This window comes from Mycteria americana, chromosome 4, assembly GCF_035582795.1.
Source record: "Mycteria americana isolate JAX WOST 10 ecotype Jacksonville Zoo and Gardens chromosome 4, USCA_MyAme_1.0, whole genome shotgun sequence".
Taxonomy (NCBI): Eukaryota; Metazoa; Chordata; class Aves; order Ciconiiformes; family Ciconiidae; genus Mycteria; species Mycteria americana.
In genome coordinates, this window is record NC_134368.1 from 86,580,430 (window position 1) to 86,604,340 (window position 23,911).

At 37.8% G+C, this 23,911-nt stretch overlaps 1 protein-coding gene across 3 annotated transcripts in view; it reads left to right on the forward strand.

Annotated features, from left to right (window-relative positions):
* SEC24D (SEC24 homolog D, COPII component) overlaps positions 1 to 23,911 on the forward strand; it is a 57,476-nt gene that overhangs the window by 24,903 nt on the left and 8,662 nt on the right. For all 3 annotated transcript variants that reach the window (XM_075501184.1, XM_075501186.1, XM_075501187.1), the window contains exons 9-16: positions 9,356 to 9,494; positions 11,099 to 11,214; positions 14,105 to 14,229; positions 18,711 to 18,902; positions 19,553 to 19,646; positions 22,224 to 22,340; positions 22,818 to 22,988; positions 23,751 to 23,847. In XM_075501184.1, coding sequence (XP_075357299.1) covers positions 9,356 to 9,494; positions 11,099 to 11,214; positions 14,105 to 14,229; positions 18,711 to 18,902; positions 19,553 to 19,646; positions 22,224 to 22,340; positions 22,818 to 22,988; positions 23,751 to 23,847 — 1,051 coding nt within the window. The remainder of the gene's footprint in view (positions 1 to 9,355; positions 9,495 to 11,098; positions 11,215 to 14,104; positions 14,230 to 18,710; positions 18,903 to 19,552; positions 19,647 to 22,223; positions 22,341 to 22,817; positions 22,989 to 23,750; positions 23,848 to 23,911) is intronic.

Consider the following 23,911-nt stretch of genomic DNA (forward strand, 5'->3'; position numbering starts at 1 on the left):
CTCATATCCACTTAATTAGCTGGCCAACAATATTGATGATAATTTGTTTTGCCAACAAAAATGACACTCAAGTAAAAAATTACTTTGGCTATCGCTAGATACCTCTGTAATTCAAAATAGCTGCTTGAATGTCATCTGCCATTCTCCATGTGTGTTTTTGTCTATGGACTGCACGTTGCTTTCCTGAAATGGTGTTTGTCTCCTCTTATGCACTGGCCAAAGTTGATCATAGCAACAGCAGTAAATTAAACATTATTAAGACTGTGCAAGCTCTAACCTTAAGCTGTCAGATGTTATCAGTTACCTTGGAAACTTCACAGAGTCAGAACACGCTGGTATTTAGTAAGTTCAGGAGAAAAACTTTGTGTTTTGCTTTTTAAACTGAAGTTGTTACTGCATGTTCAGTTTATACATATTTTACTTATCTATGCATATTAGTGCAGTGTTGTATTTTGGATGCAACCATGTAAAGTGTGCAATTACATAGAAAAAATGTTTTTTAAAGTTGAATAGGAAGCTGATGGGGGGGGGGAGAGCTGTGGTTGGGTGGTTTGGTTTTGGTTTTTTGTATCAAACAAACATTGCACCAGGTTACATCTAGCGCCTAACCATAGCAGGCTCTAATGCTGTAGAAAAATAGGAGAGACTAAGCCGCCTTTTACAGAATGTCCCTGCATTGATTCTCTGGGAAGGGAAGCTCCTCTTCTTGTAGGACAGAAAATAGGTGGAGGGGGGTGGTTTTTCATATGGTGTTTAACAGAACTAAGTAATCCATGCTTGCTAAATAGAGGCGTAGATTACCTCCTCAGCCCTACAGTAAAGGAGCAATGGAACAGGTCTGTGTCCTTTGCAGGACTGCTTAGCTCATAACTCAGTTCAGCACAGCCCCTTACTTGTGACATTAAGCTATAGCTCAGTGTTAATAAAAGAGAGGAGAGTAGTTGCATACAAACATTATTAATGTTTGGAGGTTCTGGAGTCTGCTTGAAGCATCCCAGCTATCATAGTAGCGAAAGTATTCCTGGAAGAGAGACTTGGAGCATGAACGTTCCTACCCGATGTGGTATTTTTAAAGTAACAGCTAGTTTTGCTAGTGACCTTCAAAAGTAATATCATAGAAAGGACTTGACTTTTAAAAAGGGTATTAAACTCATCCCAGATATTCTTGCTTCAGAGGTGAAGATATTCAGTGCTGCTTTTTGTTGACATAACAAAAATCCTCCTTATACTTTCCAAGTACTCCTGTGGCAATTGGCTGGCAAAAGTTGGCTTGCGAACGCAGCATGACGCTTTAAGTATGCCCAGTTCTTTCTGATTTCAGTGGAAATAAATTAATTAGCCTTAGAGGCATGTTTACTAATAAACATTGTTCAAGAAGGCCTGCAGATAAGCAGAACTATTTTACCCACCTTGAATTAAAACACTCTTAAACTTGTCTATGCTTTTTTTCTAATTAAAGTTTCTTTCTTTAATATGTTTGGCTGTGCAAAAACAGGAGCAAGCGAGTTCCTATTGTAGAAAGTTCTCAGGAATGCAAACATGAGTAGTCAGTTTAAAAGGTCACAGTAATGCCTTCTAACAAAAGAGAAACAACTCCGGGTTTTCAAGAAGGAGAGAAGCCCTCCATTCATCAGACTTGCATGCATGATCTTAAGTCAGTAATTGCTTTTCTCTCAAATGCTGAAAAGTATTATATATATGTATACACACACACACACACACATATATATATATATACCCACACATATATATATATATACCCACACATGTGTCTATCCACCTATATATGTGTGTGTGTGTGTATATAAAGAAAAAAACCCACATATTTGGTCTCTAAAGTTGACAATAGCCCAGCAGGCCAGAATGGTCCTGAAGTCCAAAGTTAGGTTTTGGTTTTGTTCTTGCTACAAAGACATGAATAACATTGATAATGTTCTTCTGATGCAGAATTTCATCTAGGAGAAGTGTTGCTTCAGAGATCATTATGCTACATTTAGATTTATTTACAAACTTAAGTATTTGTTCCCTAAACCTAGAGCTGCATGTTCCACGAGTACTATTCGGAGTGTTGCTTGATTGGCTATCCTAAGGATATTCTAGAGCATGTTAGACATGGTCACAGCTGTGTTTGCATTAAATGGTCTTTGACCTTCCAAAACAGAATTGATATGCCAATTTACCTGTTATCTTTGTATGTTATAGGCTGTGCCTGTATTTTAAACTGTGGTGTTAGATTTATAATTTATTTAGCAGTCTTGAAAAATTTTATGTGAGGGTAAACTAACATTGATGTGACGATACAGCACATGTAAGAGACTGGGCCTGTCAGGAAGACAGTAGTAATAGTATTTGAAGCCTAAATTCTCTCTGCTTTTTGAAGATCCTCTAGAGCTCTCCTGAAGTGGTCTGCAAAAAATAAAAATGATGCCTGAATGACGTGACTTTGAGTTCTATTTACTTCTGTAAAATATATTGCTAAATACCTTTTGTTTTGTTCTGTGCTGAATGAATTTCAAGCCAGACAGAGAACAAATGACTGAAAATCAAACTTCTAATTTTATTGTGAAACTCCTGTGATCAACAAAGCTAGATTACCTCCCTTGTAATTATTACTTGCCATTTCTGTAGAGAAGCTTCCTAAAACTTGCCTGTCTTATTTTTCAGTGGTTTTACAGCTAGTGTGACAATCATACCTAAAAATCTCAGGCAAGGACTGCAGTGCTGGACCATCTGTGATACTGACGTGGGAAGTGGAGCTGTGGATTAGTACAGGCATGAGCCTGAGTCCTCTCATGTGATTTAACGTCTGCATATTGCCCTCAGGGGTGCTAAGAGGAAGGGGGGGACACATGGCATGACAACGACAACACTGTCCTAGGGTAGTTTTGTCTGTCTCTTAGACCTTCCTTTGTTCTCTTCTTGTGTATGTGCCTCTGCACCAGTTCCCACTCTTACTAGGATGAGTATGGACTGGACTGAGGCAGGTCTTGCTTGAGATCTGATTGTTTTAAAGTACTAACATTTTGAAAGTCTGTTGTTCAGCAGAGTTTCTTGATTATCCAATTTCACGCTTCTGCTTATATCATCAGTTAATCCTGGCTGCTGACCTTCACTTGAGATACAGCATGTCCGTACATCCAAATAACAGTCAGCACTTCAAAGCTGAGAAGTGCTGGAGAGTGCTGACTTGTTAACGCTTGGTATTCCTGGCCTGGGATCATTTCCTTTTTTTGTCTTCTCCCCCCCCCCCCAATCACCTACATGATACAGAAGTTCTAAAAAAGCAAGCTAGCTAGCTAAGTTTGTTATTTCTTTACATCAACATTTTATCATTATTACATGTATTTTCCCCTCATCCTCAAACTTTTTAAAATCCTTCTTCTCATGTTGAATAGAGTAGCCTGTATTTACACTCTTCACGCTGCAAACTATTCAGTTAGTTGCAATACTCCCCTTAAAAAGGGAATGCTCAGTAAGGATTTCAAGGATAGTCTGGGGTATGATCCACTGAAATCAGTGACTAGTTTTCTGTTTATTTTATTACACACTGGATCATATCCCATGTGCAGTGTCAACTTGAAATTCAGCTACCATGCCACAGTATTTTTTGCGCTGCCGTGTATGCAGGTGAATGTTCAGCCTGGGTCTGGAGGGTTTTTGAGCAGGAAGGTTTGAACATGCTTCTTGCGTTTTTATGTGGTCTGTAAAAATCAAGATAGAGCCAAGAGATACTGCATCACGTGGTTGATGCTTTAGCCGTGCTGCAGTTATGCAAACAAACAAGGAAATGGATGAAAAAGCACTGTGTTACAGAAAATACTTGAACCTGCTGTGAACCCTGCAGAGGAGATAGTCCAAATTGGCTTGAGTCATCAGCTGAGGAGGCTGATAGCATTTAACATCTAAGAACCAGCAATAGGCAAAATAACTTCTGTCTTCAGAGGGAATGGATTCTGATAAAAGACAGTAGGAACATCACAAAGGGAAATGCTTTCTTGACATTTTAATGCGAATCAGTAAAGCAGCTCAAAACCAAGGGATTATTTGTAGACTGGTTAATCTTTCTCAAAAGCAATCTATGATGATATAATAAAAGAAAACAAACCCTTTCAACAGTCCTAGGAGACAGAGACAGTTTGGTTCATGCCCTAGTTTTTTTTCCAAAAACATCAGTGTTACATTTCAAAATCCTCTTTTATTATCCGGAGGAGTTTTTTCCTCATCCCTTTATTGTACTAACTGAACACAAAATTTAGTTGGGGCAGTGGTACCACACTTGGTCAACAGCCTTCTCCTCTGTTAATTAGAAAGTTATATTGTATAGCATATCTTAAAATTCTCATATGAATATTTTAATAATTAGACTTGCATCAATGTCAGTGTAAATAATAACTCTAGAAACACTGCGTTTCTGAAGTTGTTGCCCTGGCAAGCTGCACAACTTGTCTCTTTAATGAACTGTCTGGATTTAATAGTTGGCAGTTTTGTGTCGTCTTTTCTGTTAATCAGCCATGCAAATACAGTGTTTAGTGTTCACTGTACATCAGAAGTATAAAATATTTTATCTGCTGTAGTACTGCTGATCATGGAGTGTAATTTTAAGGAACTGGCATGTTGGAAGTCATCAGGAGTTACGTATCTGTGCAGCTCTCCAAACCTGGGAGATACTCTTCCTTTTGAAACAAATAGCCCTCATCTAAACATGTCCTGAAATCTTAGATCCCCTCAATCTGGGGTTTTCATGGGGCGTGCTTTCAGAATCATTTGCCCCTGAGATAATTTGCAGTTGGAAAGGCAACTTGTCACGTGTAGTATACAATGTTACAGTGTGTACAGTGACCCTCCATGTTGTCCAGCAGTAACGTACTTCAAAAGTATATGGAAGAACTGGTGGCGAGTTCCTCTTCTTGTGGGGATGAGTAAGGGTGTGATGGAGGCACAGATCTAACTGAAAACTAACTCATGGAAAGAGGTTTTGTGTTCCTCTTGGATGTAGCCAGACTTCGCAAGTTGTGTGGGCCTCTTTTCAATATGACAGCATTCCTATTGTTTCAGCGCTGGGGTGTTAAATGCACCTAAACGATGGTGGAGTCAAACTAAGGGCAAAAAAGTAGCTCCTAATGTAGACTTGTCACTGTACTCATAGGGTCTATGTCAAGGAGTGGATAGGAATCCGCCTTGGCTGTGGTAGGTAGGAAAAGGTGAAGACAAGGTGCGGTATCCATCACATGTGGAGATTTGTCTTGCAGCACAGCTACAAAATGTTTTCTTGCAGCCTGGTCTGTATGCCAGTTGACAACGAAAACAGGGGCTGTATATATTTTATTTTGTTGTGTGATAAGTGGCTAGGTTTCTTCAGTGTTTGCGTATGCCTCTCTTGTTCTCCAGAGACACTCTCTCTCTTACGATTTTTGTCTTTAGAATGCCTTTCCAGAGATGTGCCATGACGATCTAGAGCTTCATCACAGTCCTTACTCCTACCCTTATAATTTCCAGCTGTGGCCCTGATCCTGCAAAATGAATACAGTGATACTTTGCAGGCATCACAGGGAACCCTCAGGAGTGGGTCAGGACTTCATTTTTATAGCAAGCAATAGTAATTCAGCTTTCTCGGACTTTAAAGCACAGGTTACAGTCCCTTTGGAAATTTTTATGGATGTATTTCATCTTGGAGCTGTGCCACCAATGTCTATCTATTGCTTTTGTGATATTGTTCTGACTCCTGAGAGATGTTCTTGCTGAAATATTTCCAAAATAAAACTCTTGCTAAGCCAGCTATATTTGGACTAATAGTGGGATAAATTACGGTTTATCAGATCGGCTTTCAGGACTTGCACTCCAGCGGGGCCCTGAGGTTCCAGAGAAGGGAAGGTTTATGCAGGTCTCTTACAGCATTTCCCATCTTTTCTGCCCAATCCTCCTTTGCTTTAACCTAAAACCGATTATGTTCTGCCTCCCAGCACAACTGATTTTTTTCTGCCTCTCTACTCTTTCAGCTTACATAAACAGAATCCCTTTTATGTGTCCTGTTCAGATTTAGGCTACCAAGTATTAGTTTAGTCATTGGTTTCGAGAAATATGTATATTTTGGTAGTACTGGAATGCCAACAATCAATGCCAGTGTTCCTTTTTGTGAGGTCCGTCTCTGTTGTTGGTCAGGTGGTCCAAATAGGCAAATTGGACAAAGGTTTATGAAGAGATGAGGGGGAAGAGAGGTGTAAGGCCATAACAAGTCCATAAGTATAGCAAATGTCCAAATAGTTATGGTAGATATCTAACTTGATTCACCTATTATTGGTAGAGATTTAAGAAAGGAGAGAAGGAAAATGCTGATACTTTATAGGTGCAAAGGCAAAAGAAAAAGGAGTATTGCATTCGTTTTAAAAAACTCAAACCAACCAACCAAAACCCGAGATTTTAAAAATGTTATCTTATTCCTCTGCTCCTGAGAGTTTGCCACTGACTTCCATGGGACTGTAAACAGATCTCTGCGTTATCTTCTGGTATACAGTGACATCTGCAGAGAGTGGAACACAGCAAACAAGACTTTCCCATTTAGTACCATGTCTTTTTTATGACTGTTTTTATGTATTCATTAATTTAAACTTATTACTTTATTTTATACTTTTTAATGCATGTACAGTATTATTTATCTCTGTACATTCCCATGGAGATCTGCCTATTTTTTTAAAAAGAAGTTACTTCACCTTGACAGAAGTTATTTTGACAGTTGGAAATGCAATAGCAGTTTACACACCCAAACAGAAATGATGGCTAGAATGTCTAGTCTTATGGTGTAATGCCCTGGAAGATTTCAGCTTTTTTGAGGTAAAGTTTCTTTCACAACTATGTTGTTCACAGCAAGAAGTGGGGTTTTGATGCTTTCGGTCTGAGTGCTTATTCTGAAATTATCATACAAATACCTTTTTCATTAGATGTGTTCATTATCCATGTAATGTTTTAAATTATTTAAAGAAAATACTAAAATGTAAATTCCATTTAATTTCAAAAAATTCCAGATGAATAAATCAATAAAGGTACACATAGGGCTTTTTTTCAGGATTTTTCTTTGTTAGACAAAATCCTTAATTCTAACGCATGCATTTTTGGTTGGTTTTGCTTCACTGATTTTATTTTTTTTTTAAGTTTCTGCAAGCTTATTAAGAAGGAAGAAAAAATAACTAGCTTCTGCAGTATGATTTTATTGGTGTTTCATCCTTTGTTTCTCTGTGCAAGACAAAACAGAATCCAGCCTAGTATATGTTTACAGAACATTGCCTGTGAATACTATTTTCTTAAGACTTGAGCACGTTTTAACCTCATGCACTGCACATAGTCTCAGTAACTTCAAGACAACCATTTAATGCATAAAGTTAAACACCATGTAAATCTTTGCAAACATAACCCTTAGGCTACTGAGGCTCTAACCCCACATTTTAAAAAGGACTTTGTAATAAGCAGTTTCTTTTTAAAGAAGTGTAAAGGGAGGGGAAAAGTAAAATTTCCACTCCAAATATGAAAAGACAAGGAAAAAACCCATTATTTTTATTTCTGCTGTCTTTAAAAAGGTAATTTAGTAAGTATGTGTAAGAATGTAGACACCTAGGCTCTGAACTTCATGGCATTTAGTTTTTAATTGTTCTTGTTCATGTTTTATGTAAAGGTCTTAATTTTGGTATGTCAAAATATGATCATTTGGGGGTAATTTTTCTTTGCTCTGGGATAACATTAGATGTATCAAAACAAGGTTTAAAATTACTAAATCAATGTGTATAAATGCATCAGGAGTTGTTTTAGGCTTGGTTTTTTCCCCTACCAGGTCAGATACTAATAATACTAACTGCAAGCCAGATCCAAGCCTCATTACACTAATAGAGCAGAATGATAATCAGAAAATTGCCAAGTAATGAACAAAACCCAGAAGTTTTAAAACTTATTAAGCAATTGTGGCTGATGAGCAGATTTCATAGCCAAGGCTTTCATGTCTGAAAAATGACCCTGATAGTTTGCCAACTGACATTATTGGTTAATTTGTGTTAAACTCAATTTTCGTAGAAGAAAGAACACGAAGTAAAATAATATCTCAGTAGAGCAGGAGGGAGCACTTAAACCCCATGTAGTAAAAATCTACTCGTATGTATAAAATCCTTGGCAAAAAGCATTAAACCCTGTGGAGAAATAAATAAGTAAAATAGTCTCTGTAAAATATAAACAATAAAATATATGTAAGCAGTGAATGCTAGAAGGACATGAATTACTTTCTAGGTATGCTTTTATGCTCCAATAAAAGATAATGTGTATAATAGATGAAATATGTGCATTCTGCAAGAAGAGACAGAATAATTAAAAAAAAAAAAAGGTGAATATGTTAGTGGTAATGTTTCAGCATTCAAAGGCTGTCAGCATTTTTCCTCTTGTAGAGATCCATTATGTGTCCAAACTCTGGATTTCTTTTCTTATTCTTATGTTCAGAGATTTTTAGTTGGGATTGAAGGGAGTCAGAAAAAAAGAAAAATGCAAAACATGTTTATGCACCATAGAGGTTCACAAATAATTGAGCAAAATTCCATTTTTGTAGTGGTTTCAAGTATAACTTTTCTAACATTAAGTATAATCACAGGAATCTTTCAATTGCTGCACAGTTATTACCGAAAGAGGCGTCTGGAAAATATCTTCCATTAGCTGTGCTTTTTGGCAGAGGCTATAAGCAAGCATGGTCAGTGTAATTAAACTGACAAGCGCTTGAGATACTGTATTTGTTTGCTGTGGGTACTTTCCTTCAATAAATATTAGTATTTCTTCTAAATCTTCTGCTCTAGCTGGTGACCCTGACACTTAAACGTTAGTATAGCATGTAACATGGCAGCATTGGGGGGACAACATTTAGGACAAAATATTAGAAGCTCTCTTAGCAAATACCTGTTTGAGAGACTGTATGCAATACATGAGCAGCAATAGATTTCTTCAGGAAAAGCTCAATCTGACAGAGAAGGCAAAACACCTGACTCCAGCAGATTTCTCTTAGTGAACTGTAAAAACCCTTTGCTGGAGAAAATCAGCCTGGAGCCCTAAACTTGCAATGCTTTCAAAACTCTGTAGGCTTTGGGTGTGAATCCTTACTCTCTTTCTGATAAATGTCAGAATACGGCCTGTGAACTTGTAAATTTAGCCCCTCAGGGGAGCTATGGGATTGAGCCAACCGTCCTGCAGATTTTGGGTAAATGCTGAATGATGAATGATCTCTTGATCAGGTGATCTCTAACAAGGGCTAAGTCTGAGCAGTAGCTTTCTGCCTCACTTTATTTGGTTTCAAGTTTGCATTGCTTTCTATAACTTCATGTACCTCTTCATCTAGACGCCTCTTTATGTTGTAAACCATGGTGAGACTGGACCAATCCGATGCAACAGGTGCAAAGCTTATATGTGTCCCTTCATGCAGTTCATTGAAGGTGGGAGAAGATACCAGTGTGGATTTTGCAATTGTATAAATGATGGTAGGTGGTGTTTCTCTGATCTGTGATTCATACAAATTCCATAAAACTAAAAAGACACCATATCCCTAACATGATTTTCTTGACTTGCTGACTTGATGAGAAAATAGTTTAGTGAGGTGCAGTAACTCAGCCTATTTCACAAACAAAAAAAAATACTACCCAGGAAAAGTACATAGGAACATTTGTTCAGTACAATTTAAAAAAATAAATGTATGAAAAATAATGCTGACTCATGAAGTCCAGTCTGATACGATCAAAACTTTATTTAAAAATATTATGTCAACATAGGATACAAAGCTGCTTGTATTGCTAACTGAAAGCAACTTTTGTGTGGAAAAAATTAATTTCTTTAAGAAATCTAAATGTCCTGCAAGAACCAAATATTTAGAACTGTGTTAGCCTAGTCCTGTCCATGACTATGGATGCAATGGTTAAATAACCTATTAATCTTACTGTGACAAGTGTTGGTTTTCACAGAAGATACCATGCCATATTTGTTCAAGTGTGCTGCATGTGACTCATAACTGTTCTTGTGCTCTTGGCTAAATCCCAAATCTTTGCCAGAACTAGCCTTTCTAGACATTTGTATCAAGTTGGATTTCCTCAGCTGGATCACAGCGGTATAGTGCTTTCCCTAATACAGTAATCTTTTCAACTCTGAAATGTGAACCTTGACAGACTCGTTCCAACTTCTTTTCTGCCTGACGCTCAAATGTTTGTGCAAGCATAGCAGATAACAAATTTCATAGTTTGTTAGCAATTTAAACTCTCATAAAGAGAAATTTAAATGCGTTGTGAACATTTTAAGAAAGACATTTAAGTTGCAGTATCATTTTCAGTCATGCTTTGTATTACTACAGTGTCTTTTACCCAAGTCAGAAAGCACTTAAAAAGTTTAATGAGGACTAAAAATGGCCAACAAACTAGGCAGATATTCCCCCCACTCACACACACATATGCTTTTTACAGGCAAAAATGTGAAAAATAAGCATTCTAAGTATATATTGATTGAGGAAAGAGGAGCTAAAATTCAGAGGTGACTCTTCCCCAATGTGACTAGCTGTATATAAATTGTTGGTGGCAAACCCACTTGATTTCTTAGTGCTTTGGAGTTCTGCGCCATTTATCTGTAGCTGCAGAAGGTTCCCAATATGAAGTACCCAATGCACTTTGCTGTACAGTAAGCCAGGGTTGTGAACCTCATAGAGCTATTTCCAGTGAAGTGGTATTTTTGGATAAAGCAGTACAGGCTTTAGGAAGAGTGCTGTTTTTACTGCTGTCCCTCTGCAGAGCTCTGGCTCTGGTGATTTGAATTAAGCTGTGTATCTACTAACAAAATAATCACTGTTAAGTCTGTATCCTGAGGGTAACAGGCTCCTGCCTGTGGAAATGACCTGGGTCAGTTTTACCTACTCAAGCCTGACAGTGTAGAGGTGGGAGAATATGGACATTTATAGGGGAATATGCCCTATCCTCCAAGTACAAAAGGAGCTGGCATTACTAGAATATTATGGTATATTGTATCTGTTAAAAGAAGTTGTTGGGTTGTTCCCCTCCTCCCCAAAATATAAATGTGTTTTTCCTGTTCTTGTGTTGGCTTTTAGTCCCTCCGTTCTTCTTTCAACATCTGGACCACATTGGCCGACGGGTAGACCACTATGAAAGGCCTGAGCTATCTCTGGGATCTTATGAATATGTTGCTACTTTGGATTATTGCCGAGTGAGTATTTCCAGTATGCAAACTAATTTGCAATTTTATGTCAAAACAAACACAATCCTTCCTATACCTACAGTAGAGTAAATGCACTTCTAAGCTGAATATCAGAGTCCAGGAACATTCTAGAAAATGTAGATAGCTGCAGAGAATTTAAGCTTACAATATTACGTTTTGTTCTTTTGTGCTGCAGAGTATGAGACTAGCAAGTAAGAGTAACAAATAGCCCAGCAAAGTCATGGATCGCCAGTCTTAAACTGGGGCGTTCGTTTGGTCCTAGCTAGCATGTTGCACTGTTTAGAGGATATCGTTGAAATTCTAAGGCAGTGTTGCATTTTAGACGCATGTCTTATATTGATTTTGAAGACAGACACACACCTAAATTGCCTTCACACTATTGAAAACCTTAGCAAGGGAACTTGACCTTGTAATCTTTTTCCTGGCAAGAGTAGTTTTAGTGTTCTGACCAGTAAGTGAGTTACAATGGAATGGGTTCTCTCTCCTAATATTAATTCACTGAAGAACTCAATCCAAAGCCCACTCAAGTCACTGTAAGTATTCGTAGTTGATTTTATTAGAGAACTGTATTTGATACTTCCGAAAACATAAATTACTTAAACTTTTCAAACTTTAGCTCATTTTACAAAACTGCAAATGTGACTTCATCTGTCCACAGTAGGGGTATATTTTTCTGTTCTCGCGGAAATCAGGCAGAATTTTCTTCCTGGCGGTGGAATTGAGGTCATGATAAGGTTAGGAAAGGCAACTGGATCCTACAAAGTCTTGAAGTAGAGACCAGTAACTTCCTCAGACCATCAAATTATTGCTGGTATGAAGAAAATGTGAACAGGTTTAATTCTGCTTTCTCACTAGGGTATTGCTCCAAAGTCCAGTGAAATCCCTGAGATGACCTATATAGATTTTAATGAAAGCGAGGTTAAACCCCAGAACAGGAGAGAATTGTAGCGAGGCATTAGAGAAATACACTGCGGGATCCTCAGTGTACATCCAGTGTAGCTCCATCAAATTCGGTTAAGCTTTGCTGATTTCTGGCACCTAAATTTTTGAAAACTCGTGTACTGAATGGCTTTGTACCATTTTCACAGTTCTTTTTCTCGACTCCAGAGCGTAGCCCTGTGCGATGCAGGCATTGTCACAATGCATCTTTCAGTGCAGTGGCTTTTGCCATATAGCTTAAATCAGGGAGTTTCCTTGCTAAGTCATCCAGTATAGTCTGTCTTCTTGTTGCAAAGACCTATCCGTAGGCTTACTAGAATGTTACAGAAAAGAAATCTCTTACAAAATTAACACTCGCGCTGGAAATGCTAAGTCATTAAATTTTACAGAAGTTAACTTTATTTTATAATTCATTTTTCATTTTGCTCCAAGTTGCAAAGGTTTAATTCTTTTATAAATCCAGTTTAAGAGCAGCACTGAAAAGTCATTTCCTTTTGTGCTTATCAAATGACAAGGATGAACAGCTACAAAAAATGTTAACAAATAACAGCTGGTTTGCATTATTGCGCTCCTGCTAAGCGGATGTGGCAAGAGCACAAGTCCTCATTTCTACCATATATTTGTCAGAAATTACGCAGGGATTCTTTATAAATGGTGATGCGATACAAGAGTTTAGAAGTAGTGTTTGATACAGTTTTTGAAACTAGAATCCAAGTACAGTAAACAGAACAGTTTTTAAAAATACTGCCTGGTTTTAGTTCACAGGAATTAATCCTGATTTACATGATTCAAATGAAGTGAGATCAAGGGTATAATGTTCAGTTTAAAGTGTGTCAGAGACTGGGTAAGTCATAATTCAAGGGTTAGATGACTTTTTTCTTAAATTGAGTTTTCTGAGGTTTAGTTTAACAAGTATAATTTGGTTAAGTAGTCAGAACTCTGTATATGAAGGCGGTGAAACAGTATAATGGAAAAGCTGTCCTGAATTTGACACCAAGTAATGACCACTACTCGTCTTAATGGGAATTAGGAAAACTGATCTTAGGGAGTATGATAATTACTGTTGCTATGTTCACTTTTATGATCTTCTTCCTGGGTACATCTCTAAGCATTAAATTGCTTTATTTGGCAACAAAACCCCTTCATCTTACTTTTTCTTACTTACAGAAACTTGTGTCAGTCGTGTATGTCATGATTGGTATGCCACTCTCATTATGAATAAGAGGAATTCCCAAAGGAATCCATACCAGCCCAAGTCACTGCTGTGTGTGCAGCAGTTACATACACATGAGTGTTCCACTCTCACGCTTTGATTATCTTACAGAAAGTCAGCTTATTCCTGAAAGTACAGTTCAGCTGTCCAGAATGCATTGGAGCATGAGAGCAAGACAGACAGACAGACAGGATGCAGATGATCACCACTTAGTACTGCTAAGAACTGAGAGATTTTAATTCTAGTTCAGTACCTAAGTTGTATTTGCTGTTTCCAGATTGTTTAGAAATCGCTTAACAGTTGTTAGAGGCAACTGCTAACAAAAACTGAATTTAAGCGTTCACATTAACAAAATGGTATTGCATATTGATATAGGGAATGCAGAAACAGTATGGGTACAGAAAAAAGCCAAAAGGCAAATTTGTTTAAACACTTGAATGCCAGCAGAAAATGTTTGTGTTTCATCTTATCTAATAAACTGTTACCCTTTACACATTTTATTCCATCAGGATGCTGTTTTCCAGTAATAATGTTTTATTCCAGGGGTGGACGGTGGACTTTACCTAATACATGTCAGCTTTCTGCAGTAGTTACTATTTATGATCCATAGCATTTTTCAAACAAGTGAACACTGTATTTAGATTGCCTTATGGTACCACCTGTAAATTTTTTTGACATAACAGGACACTGTCTAATTTTCCTTGTGAATGGTCATTTTTTCTGTAGAACAACAAGCCTCCAAAGCCACCAGCTTATATCTTCATGATTGATGTATCGTACAGAAACATAAACAGTGGCCTAGTTAAACTCATATGTGATGAACTGAAGACTCTGCTAGATAAACTTCCAAGGTAAAGAAACATAAGTGTGCTTTGCTTAACCCACTGCACTGCAGTTTTCATGCAGCTTTGCATGCTGAGAGGTAAAAACAAGCTACAGAAAATGTCAAAATTTACAGTACAGGCATTTTGGGGTGATAATGACCAAATGTTAATGTTAATACTGCTGGCAGTTCTTAAACTTTGATGTCTGGGCTTACTATATGAACAGAAAGAATCTGTGATACTAATTGCACATGTAGCTTGCATTCTTTTCCTTTCTTGTAGTGAACTCTAGTGGTATTATCAGCTAAGTCTCAGATTGTAGTTTTGACTTTACTTGCTGTAGTTCTGCTTACTGCAATGCTCCTTTTCTCATTAAATTGAACAGGGAAGTATCAAAACTAGAATGCTCAAGAATGGCAAGTCTCTCTAAAGCCGTGGTGTTGGTGGCTTGTATCTTTAGCTCTTATTGTTAATTAGCAAAACTTTTTAAAGCTTCTTGCTGTGCTGTAAGACTTTTCTGTCCTGGTATGTGTCTGAGAGGAGAACAAATCTGGTAGGCAACATTTTATGAAATATAGCACATTTGCTTTGTGAGCATTAAACACACAGTAGTAGTATTCCTACTCATCAATATTAATGACAGTCTATTATTTTAGTGTAGTGTAGTATAGTTTTTAGTATAGTATATTAGTATAGTTTCCATTAAAGTTTAAATAATGCAGGCACACATAGTTAAAAGAGAGCAGTGAAAGACTGAGAAATGAAGTAGACAAGACATTTCTCAGTGAAGGCATATAAAAACATTGAAGAACATACAGAAAGAAAATGCATTCCAAATAACAATACTTGCAGAGGGAGAACAGACTTAAGAAATGGAGAGAGCAAAGTGAGGAAGGAGACAAGATCCTTGAGATAATCTGGGATATGTTAAAAATCTTTTATCATATGTCCTTCTGGGATCTCTGTGCATGAAAGAAATTCCAGTCCAGGGTGGGGGGTTAGTTTGTCAGATGCCCATGTAAGGCCATCTCTCAAGTACTTTGTCGTTGAAGATTACACTGGAGACACAAGTGTTTGATATTATCCTGAACATATCTCAGAGCTTTCCATCAGGATTGGTCATGACTCTGAAGATAATAAAAGGCATGAGTGTAGTAAAAAAAAGCAGTTGGCAGTTTAGAAACACCTAGGCTTGAATAGGGAAAGTTGAGGAAAAATGAAAGCAAGTGTGTCTACATCACAAAAAAGACACATTAATTCTTCTCCTTACCAGCACTCTGCAGAGATCTGCTGCTAAATAATTTGTTTGCAGGGCCAAAGTTTTCATGTCCACTGAAAAAAGCAATAAAAAAAAATAAAGGGCAGGCCCTTCAGTTTCTTCGGACTCGTCTGTTGTCTTTAATCAATATTAATTTAAAAAAAAAAAAAAAAGGCATTCCACCAAAATTTGTGGTGAAACTTTTATTTTGGTGCTGAGACATAAAGGTCACTGTGTGTTCATTTTCTGTTTCTGGACAAAGACACCTGCAAAAATATTCTGCTGTTACCACATGGGGTGAAAGCCCTGTCCTGGGAATTCACCCTGGGCTCCTATCTTGAAGAGGAAAGACTTGGGGTAGCAAAGCAGTCCGGGTCACAAAAAGGCCGTGGGTGTAAAGGCCTGTGCCAGGTAAGCCTGTGAAAGCGGCTGCGAAGGGAGAAGTTAGAGGTAGCAAAGAAAGGATTAAGGTAGGTGGCTGAAGAGCTGGCGTTAAGAACTTTGTGTTTTTGTAGACTTGCAGCACAGCAGAAAACACATTATTTGCTTGCTTGAAATTTTAGAGCAGACATTTTCAAACTAATGTGTTCCAAACCAGAAACCCCTGGCTCTGTATTTAGAGAAATACAGAGAAATGTGTTTATAGAAATTGTGCATATGAGCTCAGAAAATCAGGCTAACTAGTTGTGCAAATATGATTTTTAGGTGCATAATTAAAAAAAACCAAACCAAACATTTGAATGCATTTCTGTACATATGGTCCAGACTTCTCATTCTGAGACTTTAAAAGGAACTAAATAGTGTGTGAGCTACATAGGCAATCAGCTGCTACGTTTACAGCTAATCTTTAAAACTATGGTAGAAGAAATTGGATGAAGTGTGGCAGTACAGACTGCCACAGGTAAGAGCAGTATCTGAAAAAATTGTCCCAAATACCTGCTGTGTAACAGCTTTGGGACTACTAGGATGATGTGGATACTTCTCTTTGAAGTAAGAAAGTGCTGTGTGTGCGGAAAGTCAATAATACCTTGTCCTCATCAAGCTCCTGAATGCTCCCCGTTAATCATGTTACTAAGAAAATAGTCTGAGTGCTGGGAATGATTAGAAATTTACATTCAGAAATGATGCATCTCTTTGAGTTAGCGTATCTTGGCGGAATTATTTAAAATGCTTCTTTATGGAGTGTGTTCAATATAGAATATTGATTTGTTTTAGATCAAAGTAGCCCCTTTCTCATCCAGCTGTGTTCCCATAAAACATGAACGGGAGATTAACATTCTAGACTGACATGAGAGGTAAAGATTGTAGATGAGAAAAATTATTTCTCTCCCAGGCTCAAGGTTTTAGGTGAAGTTTGTGAAACTGCTGATGACTTTTTTTTTTTTCTCTGAAGACAAACAGATTTGATAGCCAGGAAGAAGGCTGACAGTTTTTTCTATTGCTGTAAGAAAAAAAAAACCCAAGAATTGCAGTAGAAGTGTATTTGTGTTGTTTCTCCTCTTTAGTTTGACTTCTGCAAGCATTTGTGAAGTCATGAAATGCAGTCTCTTGGCTGCAGTGGAACGGGATGGAGGCCTTGCTGTTGATTTTGGTGGGGCCAAGGCTTTACACTCCTTAGGAGGATAAATATTTTCAAACCCGGGCTGCTTTACTGTGGTGAAGGCTCAGGGTGACTGTTAACAGTCCCTTGTTTCTTCAGAGGTTAGAGTGAAAGATAAATAGCAGATTTTTTGCCCTAAGTGCCTAGTAATGGGAAATACTATGGCAGGGCTCTGTTATTAAATTCTTTTGGTGTGATAGTAACATCTGTATGAGTCTGTGTACATTATGATATTCTGTTTGTCAATTATTATATTTCTTTGTGTTACATTTTTTACAATCATAACCTTCCATGAGTGACTTCTTTTATAAAGAAAATAAAATCAGCTTGGCTATTTCTGTGGTTCCTATTGCTGCAGTCTCAAAGGACTTTGTGGTACATAGTTCTACATCCTGGTGAGATTAAACAATAATTCTTGCTGTTTCCCTTTTACAAATGGAAACTGAGGCACAGAGAAATTAAATTATTTCCTCTCAGGTTGTAAATTAAATCAGTGGCATAGCTGGAAATTGAATGAGGATTTCCAAGTTTCAGTACTTTGAATATGAAACTCTTTCAAATGTGCAAAATATGCAAAAGCGTTAGGCTACAGACTTGGTATTTGCTGGTTTTGTGACATCTCACCGTCAGTTAAGTAGGCTGCTTGAATGTTTGATGGTGCTGTACAGAACATATGGGCTGGCCTGTAGTAACTGCAAGTGCCACAGGCTTCCTATCTGGCATTTGTCGTGCTAAAGGCTTGGTTGTCATTTACGAGAGGAACACCCTGCTACAAGAAGGTGCTATTTTATTAGTAATTAAGACCAATTTTGTGAATAGGATTGCCGTTTAGGGAAAAGCTCACTAACCTTAGGACTCTCAACCTGGTAAGGGTAATGGGCTTACTCCTGGTAAGGAGTGGGCTGCTGCTTAGAGGAGTTACCTCCACAAAAAGAGAGGCTGAGCCTGCTGCCTGCAGTGTTCCTGCAGGTGTAGCTCACAGCAGCAGTTTGCTAGCTTTGGTTGGTCTGACCAGCAATAATGGGGAATTTCTACAGTGTGTTTTCTGCGTGATACGCAGCTATGGAGGATCTAACAGCTTTTGCTGCTTAAAAGTAGTCCTGCTGAAGCAGAAGATTGACCCACCAAAGTCACCAGAGTTTATTCAAGGCTAGTTACTATTCTTACTAGGCATCAATCATTAGTGCCACTGAACTACAATGTATTCTAAATAAAGCTGATTTTCTGATTGTATCTTGGAACTAATTGTCCTGTTCTCTCTTTTCCATGTTTTCAGGACAACATGGTTTATTCTTTATCTTAGGGACTTTTGACTGCTTGGATGGGATGCACAGTTGATAGGCTTGACATAAATATATATATTTTTAAAAGTATTATACAGAGTATAATACAGAGTATAATACTTTTTAAAAGTATTATACTTTTTAAAAAGTATTTTTAAAAGTATTATTATACAGCAGTTGATTATATCAGGGTGTTTTATGTGACCTAAGGCAAAGATAGAGGCCATTACATCTGCTTGGTTGTTGTTTGCTTTGTTGCTCCCAGTACAGATAACGATCTGAAAGCAGCCTTGCATTTCAAAGGAATGCTTTTACTGCAAGGTCAGAATTTCAGAATTATAACCAGTTGGTTTTGTTTTTCTTACAGAGAAGAGCAAGAAGAATCCTCAGCAATTCGAGTTGGTTTTGTCACTTATAACAAAGTCCTCCACTTCTTTAATGTAAAAAGCAGTTTAGCTCAGCCTCAGATGATGGTGGTCTCAGATGTTGGAGAAGTTTTTGTTCCTTTGCTGGATGGTTTCCTTGTTAACTTTCAGGAATCACGATCTGTTGTTATCAAGTAAAGTATAATTATTCCATACGTGAATAAGATCTGAATGCTTATGATATGCATTATGCCTTTTAGTCGATTGTGTTATTGGGTTTTGGGGGGGTACATGTATTTATTGAAATACTTTAGAAGCCAGCAGATGCTTCAAGTCATATATTTCTACCTCTGAGGCAAAGAAAAAGTGGTATCAACAACCCCCCAGTGCTGAATTTGAAAGCACATTTAGGCCAGGTGTAAACCATGCGTCTTCAGCTGTGCTTCTTCAGAAATGGGAGGGGGGTTGCAGCTGTGTGCCACGTTGCATGTTTTTCGTCTTGTGATGTATATGATGCACACCTGGATATGATCTAAGGACTCTTAAGTCCTTACAGCACACTAGAACTCCTTAATTTTTAGCTGTTTTTTATTTATTGCATGTTCCTTTATGTTACCAGCTTTGAAATAATGCATCTCATAGAATTTTAAAATTCATATTTTGTTTTATTCTGGCTGGAATCCTAAGAAATTGAGCAATCAAAATTTGTGGCGTTTTTGTTTTTAATATAAATTTGCATGGAAGACATCTTCCTGTGTGAAGACTTGGTATGTTACGAGGTATGCCTGGGGATTATCCCAAATACACTAACCAGTGGAGACACTGATCCTTTCGTCTTTCATAGCTTGTTGGACCAGATTCCAGAGATGTTTGCAGACACTAACGAGAGTGAGACCATCTTCGCTCCTGTTATCCAGGCTGGCATGGAGGCACTAAAGGTTAGAATGTTCCTTTCTGTAAGAGAAGCAGCTCTTTAATAAGACTTGATAAGCTACAGAAATTCTGTTTTCTAAAAGCCAGTCCCAACTCCTCCTACAAATCACAATGGGAAGTTAGAAAAAAAAGTTGCTGATTGTTTCCAGCACAATGTTTTGTTATTCTAACAGTACGTTTGAACTGCTTTAGTCAAAATGAGAACACTGACAAGCACAACATCTGTTTCCAGATTTTGCTATGGAGGGAAACCAGTCCCTGGAGTCTATTCTACATAGAATGGATGTTTAGGAGAAGATGAGGAACAGGAGTTGGTTTCTTGTTCAGCATTTGAGAGAAGTAAAAAAGTGGTTTAGTTACTGCAACAGAACTAATAGATACTCCGGATGTTTCAACAGACATCCAGTCCTTGCATGTGTGAAGGGCAGGAAAAGTCAGTATAAGATACAGTTTCACCCTGCCTATTCTCCTGCTTCTGCTGACTTCTTGTGCAAAACGAGATATTTATGACTATTTATGACTCAATTGGGTGGGGGATTGGAGGGTTTCCGCTTAACTGACAAGTTCTCACAGCTTGAATACAGCTGACAATGAATCCACAGCTCAAGATGCATCCCCAGTTGCTTTCTGTATAGCCGGGACATCGCCTAAAGTGCTGACATTTCCATGGAGTGCTGCCAATTTAAAGAATGTCACCATGGTTCACCACAAGATTTGTAGGGGCAGAAAACAGCCAGTGGTGTTTTAAAATAGTTGATTTATCTGCAAGCTGTGTATAAGTAAAGCATGAACTTTGAGTAGATAAATTTGCACAATATTTCTCAAATCTGTTTCTTAAATATTTAATTAATACTTGTTTTCTTGTTATTTATTCATACTGCCAGAAGTATGTACAAAACATACGTTTGGTTACCGCTTCCGTCAGAATGCTCTTCCCCAATATTTGACTTCTACAAAACAAACTTAAGGGCCGTAACTGTAAATATCCTTTGATGCTGGCTATAAAAGAAAGCAGCTCTTAATTAAGCTTTTTATTTAGCTCAATATTTTAAAGTTATAATTTGTAAGGATTTTCACTGTGAATTATTAATATGCATATACATGTGCTCAAGAAAACAATTCTTGTCTAAAAAGAATAAAATGGATTGTGTTCCTATTTGAGATTAATTTTAATACACTTTTAGAAATAATATATATATACATTTTAGAAAATTTGTCAAAAGCAATGTCAGTAATTCCTGATGCGTATCATGACAAAGAGCTATTTGATAAGTCTTTCAGTCTTCAGCAGGACGCTTCTTAAAAGGAATTGAAGAAATTGGCATTTGTGATTAAAGATAACTATGCTTGAAATATTAGGGGTGAAATTTCAGCTCTGTTAAAAGTCAGATATTGTCTTCAGTTGCATTTCTGCCATAGCAAAGAGATTTCTAGTTTTCCCAGAAGAATGCCATAGCTTATTTTGAAATGTGGACTATCTTCATCTTGTGAACATCTTAAGATCTGGAGGAGGAAGGAGAAAGGGTACCAAAGCTGATTTGTGTCTGTAGTCTTGGGTACTGCAGTTTTAACCTGGATGTGCAGTTAAATCTGGAGCAGGAAAAGGACAAATCCCTCTTCCCTCCTTCCTTCCCTTCACCTTCACCCAACTTCTCCAATACCTGAAGGCCTCAGAATTGCTGATCAGTTTTCATTTCACTGTGCTTTAACTTCTGGTCAGCCTTGACTAGATGCGGTCAGGCAGCTGGACTAGATGATCATTGTCGATCCCTTCCAACTGAAATACTCTGTTCTATTCTGTTCATTCCCATTAGCTGTCTCAATAGTAAGAGTAGGCGATAAACTGGATTTTCTAAATTTTGGTAGAAAAGCTTGTTAATAGTACAAAGATGCTTGCAGTACTGCTACTGTTGTTACTCTCTTCTTTGGAACACAGGGTTTTCTGTCAGTAGTTTGTCATCTCAGTAAATACCATGTTGTCATTAGAGTTCTAAATAAGAATAGAAAACTTGGATAAAACTGGCAGTTACTTCATTTCTTAGTGACAGGAGGAAATGTTCATTACAAGTTTTGATACTGCTGCATTTTAGTGTAGATTTGAATGTGGAATCTAGTACAGGAATGTAATCGTTGCTCATCTATAAAAATGTAGTGAACACCAGTGTGCCTGAACTGAAAGAAATAATTTTTCTGCTAAATTAGTTTCCTTTTAATTTTATCCGATTTAGTATTTGTACTTTTGATACTTGTTGCTTGTTGCATAATGCTTGAATCCAATTGGAAAGTCTCCAAGAGAGGTACTCCTAGTTTTGCCCATCAAGATTTTAGGTTCCTATGTAGAAATTACTGTAACAGTGCATCAGCCAACATATCCGTGTGCTAGACTAAGTTATTTACTGACATAAAATTCCCAGTTTATTTTGGGACTTATTTCTATCAAGTTTTGAGTCTCTAAATGAATTATTTAGCTCCGAGGAACTTGCAGAAAGTTTACAGTGTTCTCTGAGATACCACAATGTATGAAAATTAGGCTTGTTTATCTTAGCAGTAATAAATATGCCAATCTGGTGTCTTTGAAACAGGCTGCAGAATGTGCTGGAAAATTGTTTATCTTCCATTCTTCATTGCCAACGGCGGAAGCACCAGGGAAGCTGAGAAACAGAGATGACAAAAAACTACTCAATACAGATAAAGAAAAGGTATTTTCTACTCTGAGTTCACAAGGGACTGCTATTACGCTGAATTTCTCTAATAGAGCCTTGATCTTTTTTCATTTATTTTCTTTTACAAAGACGTGTTGTTTAATTATATAACCTCCCATTCTCATTGTGCCCTGATAACGTATAGGTATATTGATATTGGCCCTACAGGAACACCAAAGTCAAACTATGGTAGAGCAGCTGTTCCCATCAATAAAAGAAAGCCCACAGCAGCAAATAATTCCACCCATCAAGAGCCTTTGCTGCCTGCCTGTTTAGTGATGGAGTTCTCTAAGAATGTAGGGAGTTGGTTCCCTGCATACGAGTATATGGGCAGGGGCAACATGTTTTTAATCGCATCCATGCCTCACTTAAAACTTCCACTTCATCTTTTTTTCTTCAGGTGGGCATTTGGATTGTGGTTGGCTACCAACACTATCTAATGTTACGACACTTGTATTTTTTAATTCTGTGCAGACACTCTTCCAGCCCCAGGTAAATTCTTACGAGGCCTTAGCCAGGGATTGTGTGGCTAATGGCTGCTGCGTGAATTTGTTCCTCTTCCCAAATCAGTATGTGGACGTAGCCTCCATGGGTCTTGTCACAATGTACACTGGAGGAACATTGTACAAGTACAACAATTTCCAGGTAAGTGATGCAGGTTTCCTGCCTTTCAGATAGTAGCACCTGGGGATTTGTTGTTTTTCTTTTCATTTCAACGCGTGCTTCGACGTTTAACATAAAAGTAGAGTGACTCTAGAAAACTTACTTATAAGCTCCAGGGGATAAAATTCAAACTTAGAAATGACAGATCAGGCTCAAATATATATCTTGAAACAGTAATAAGCTGGTTGGTATCTTAAAATTAAATCCACTTACTTAAATATGCTGGCATCTGTGCAGGGAAGTCAATTACTCCTGGATATACAGATAAAAATGCTTATGATAAAGACCCAACAAAAAGCCCTAACACTTGTTTGTTTGAAAATTTCATGAGAATCTCTCTGGGGAGCAGGGGACTTGCTCTGTGTCAGGAGCTGACCTGCAAAAGCATTTTTTGCATAGTCAGCAAGGCAACTCTGTAATTCTTAAGGCTGTGCCATAAAATCCTCGCTAGGCTGCAAGGTTAAGTGCAAGAACGGATGTTACTGGAGATAATTTGGTTGAATAGAAATTCTGGATGTCCAAGCCTAGCGCTGAATTGGTGGACACTTGCATATATATGTTTCTGTTAACAAAACAACAATCAACATTGTTTACCTCTTTTTAAAGGAAAAGAGAGATGTTAAATGTGTAAAGAACAGCTTTGATGGGGGGGGTGTCACAGGGAGGGGGAGAGGGTTGGCTTTCTGCTATGTTTCTGCCACCCAGTGGTGAACTGCAGCTTTTCCTTTTGCTTTGCCTTTCTAGCTCGATGCTGACAGCCCCCAGTTCTTAAGTGACCTCAGGAAGGACATAGAAAAAAAGACCGGATTTGATGCAATAATGAGGGTTCGGACAAGTACAGGTAATGGTACCCATTGGGAATGAAAATAAACATGAATGCATATGACAGTATATAATTTTAAATA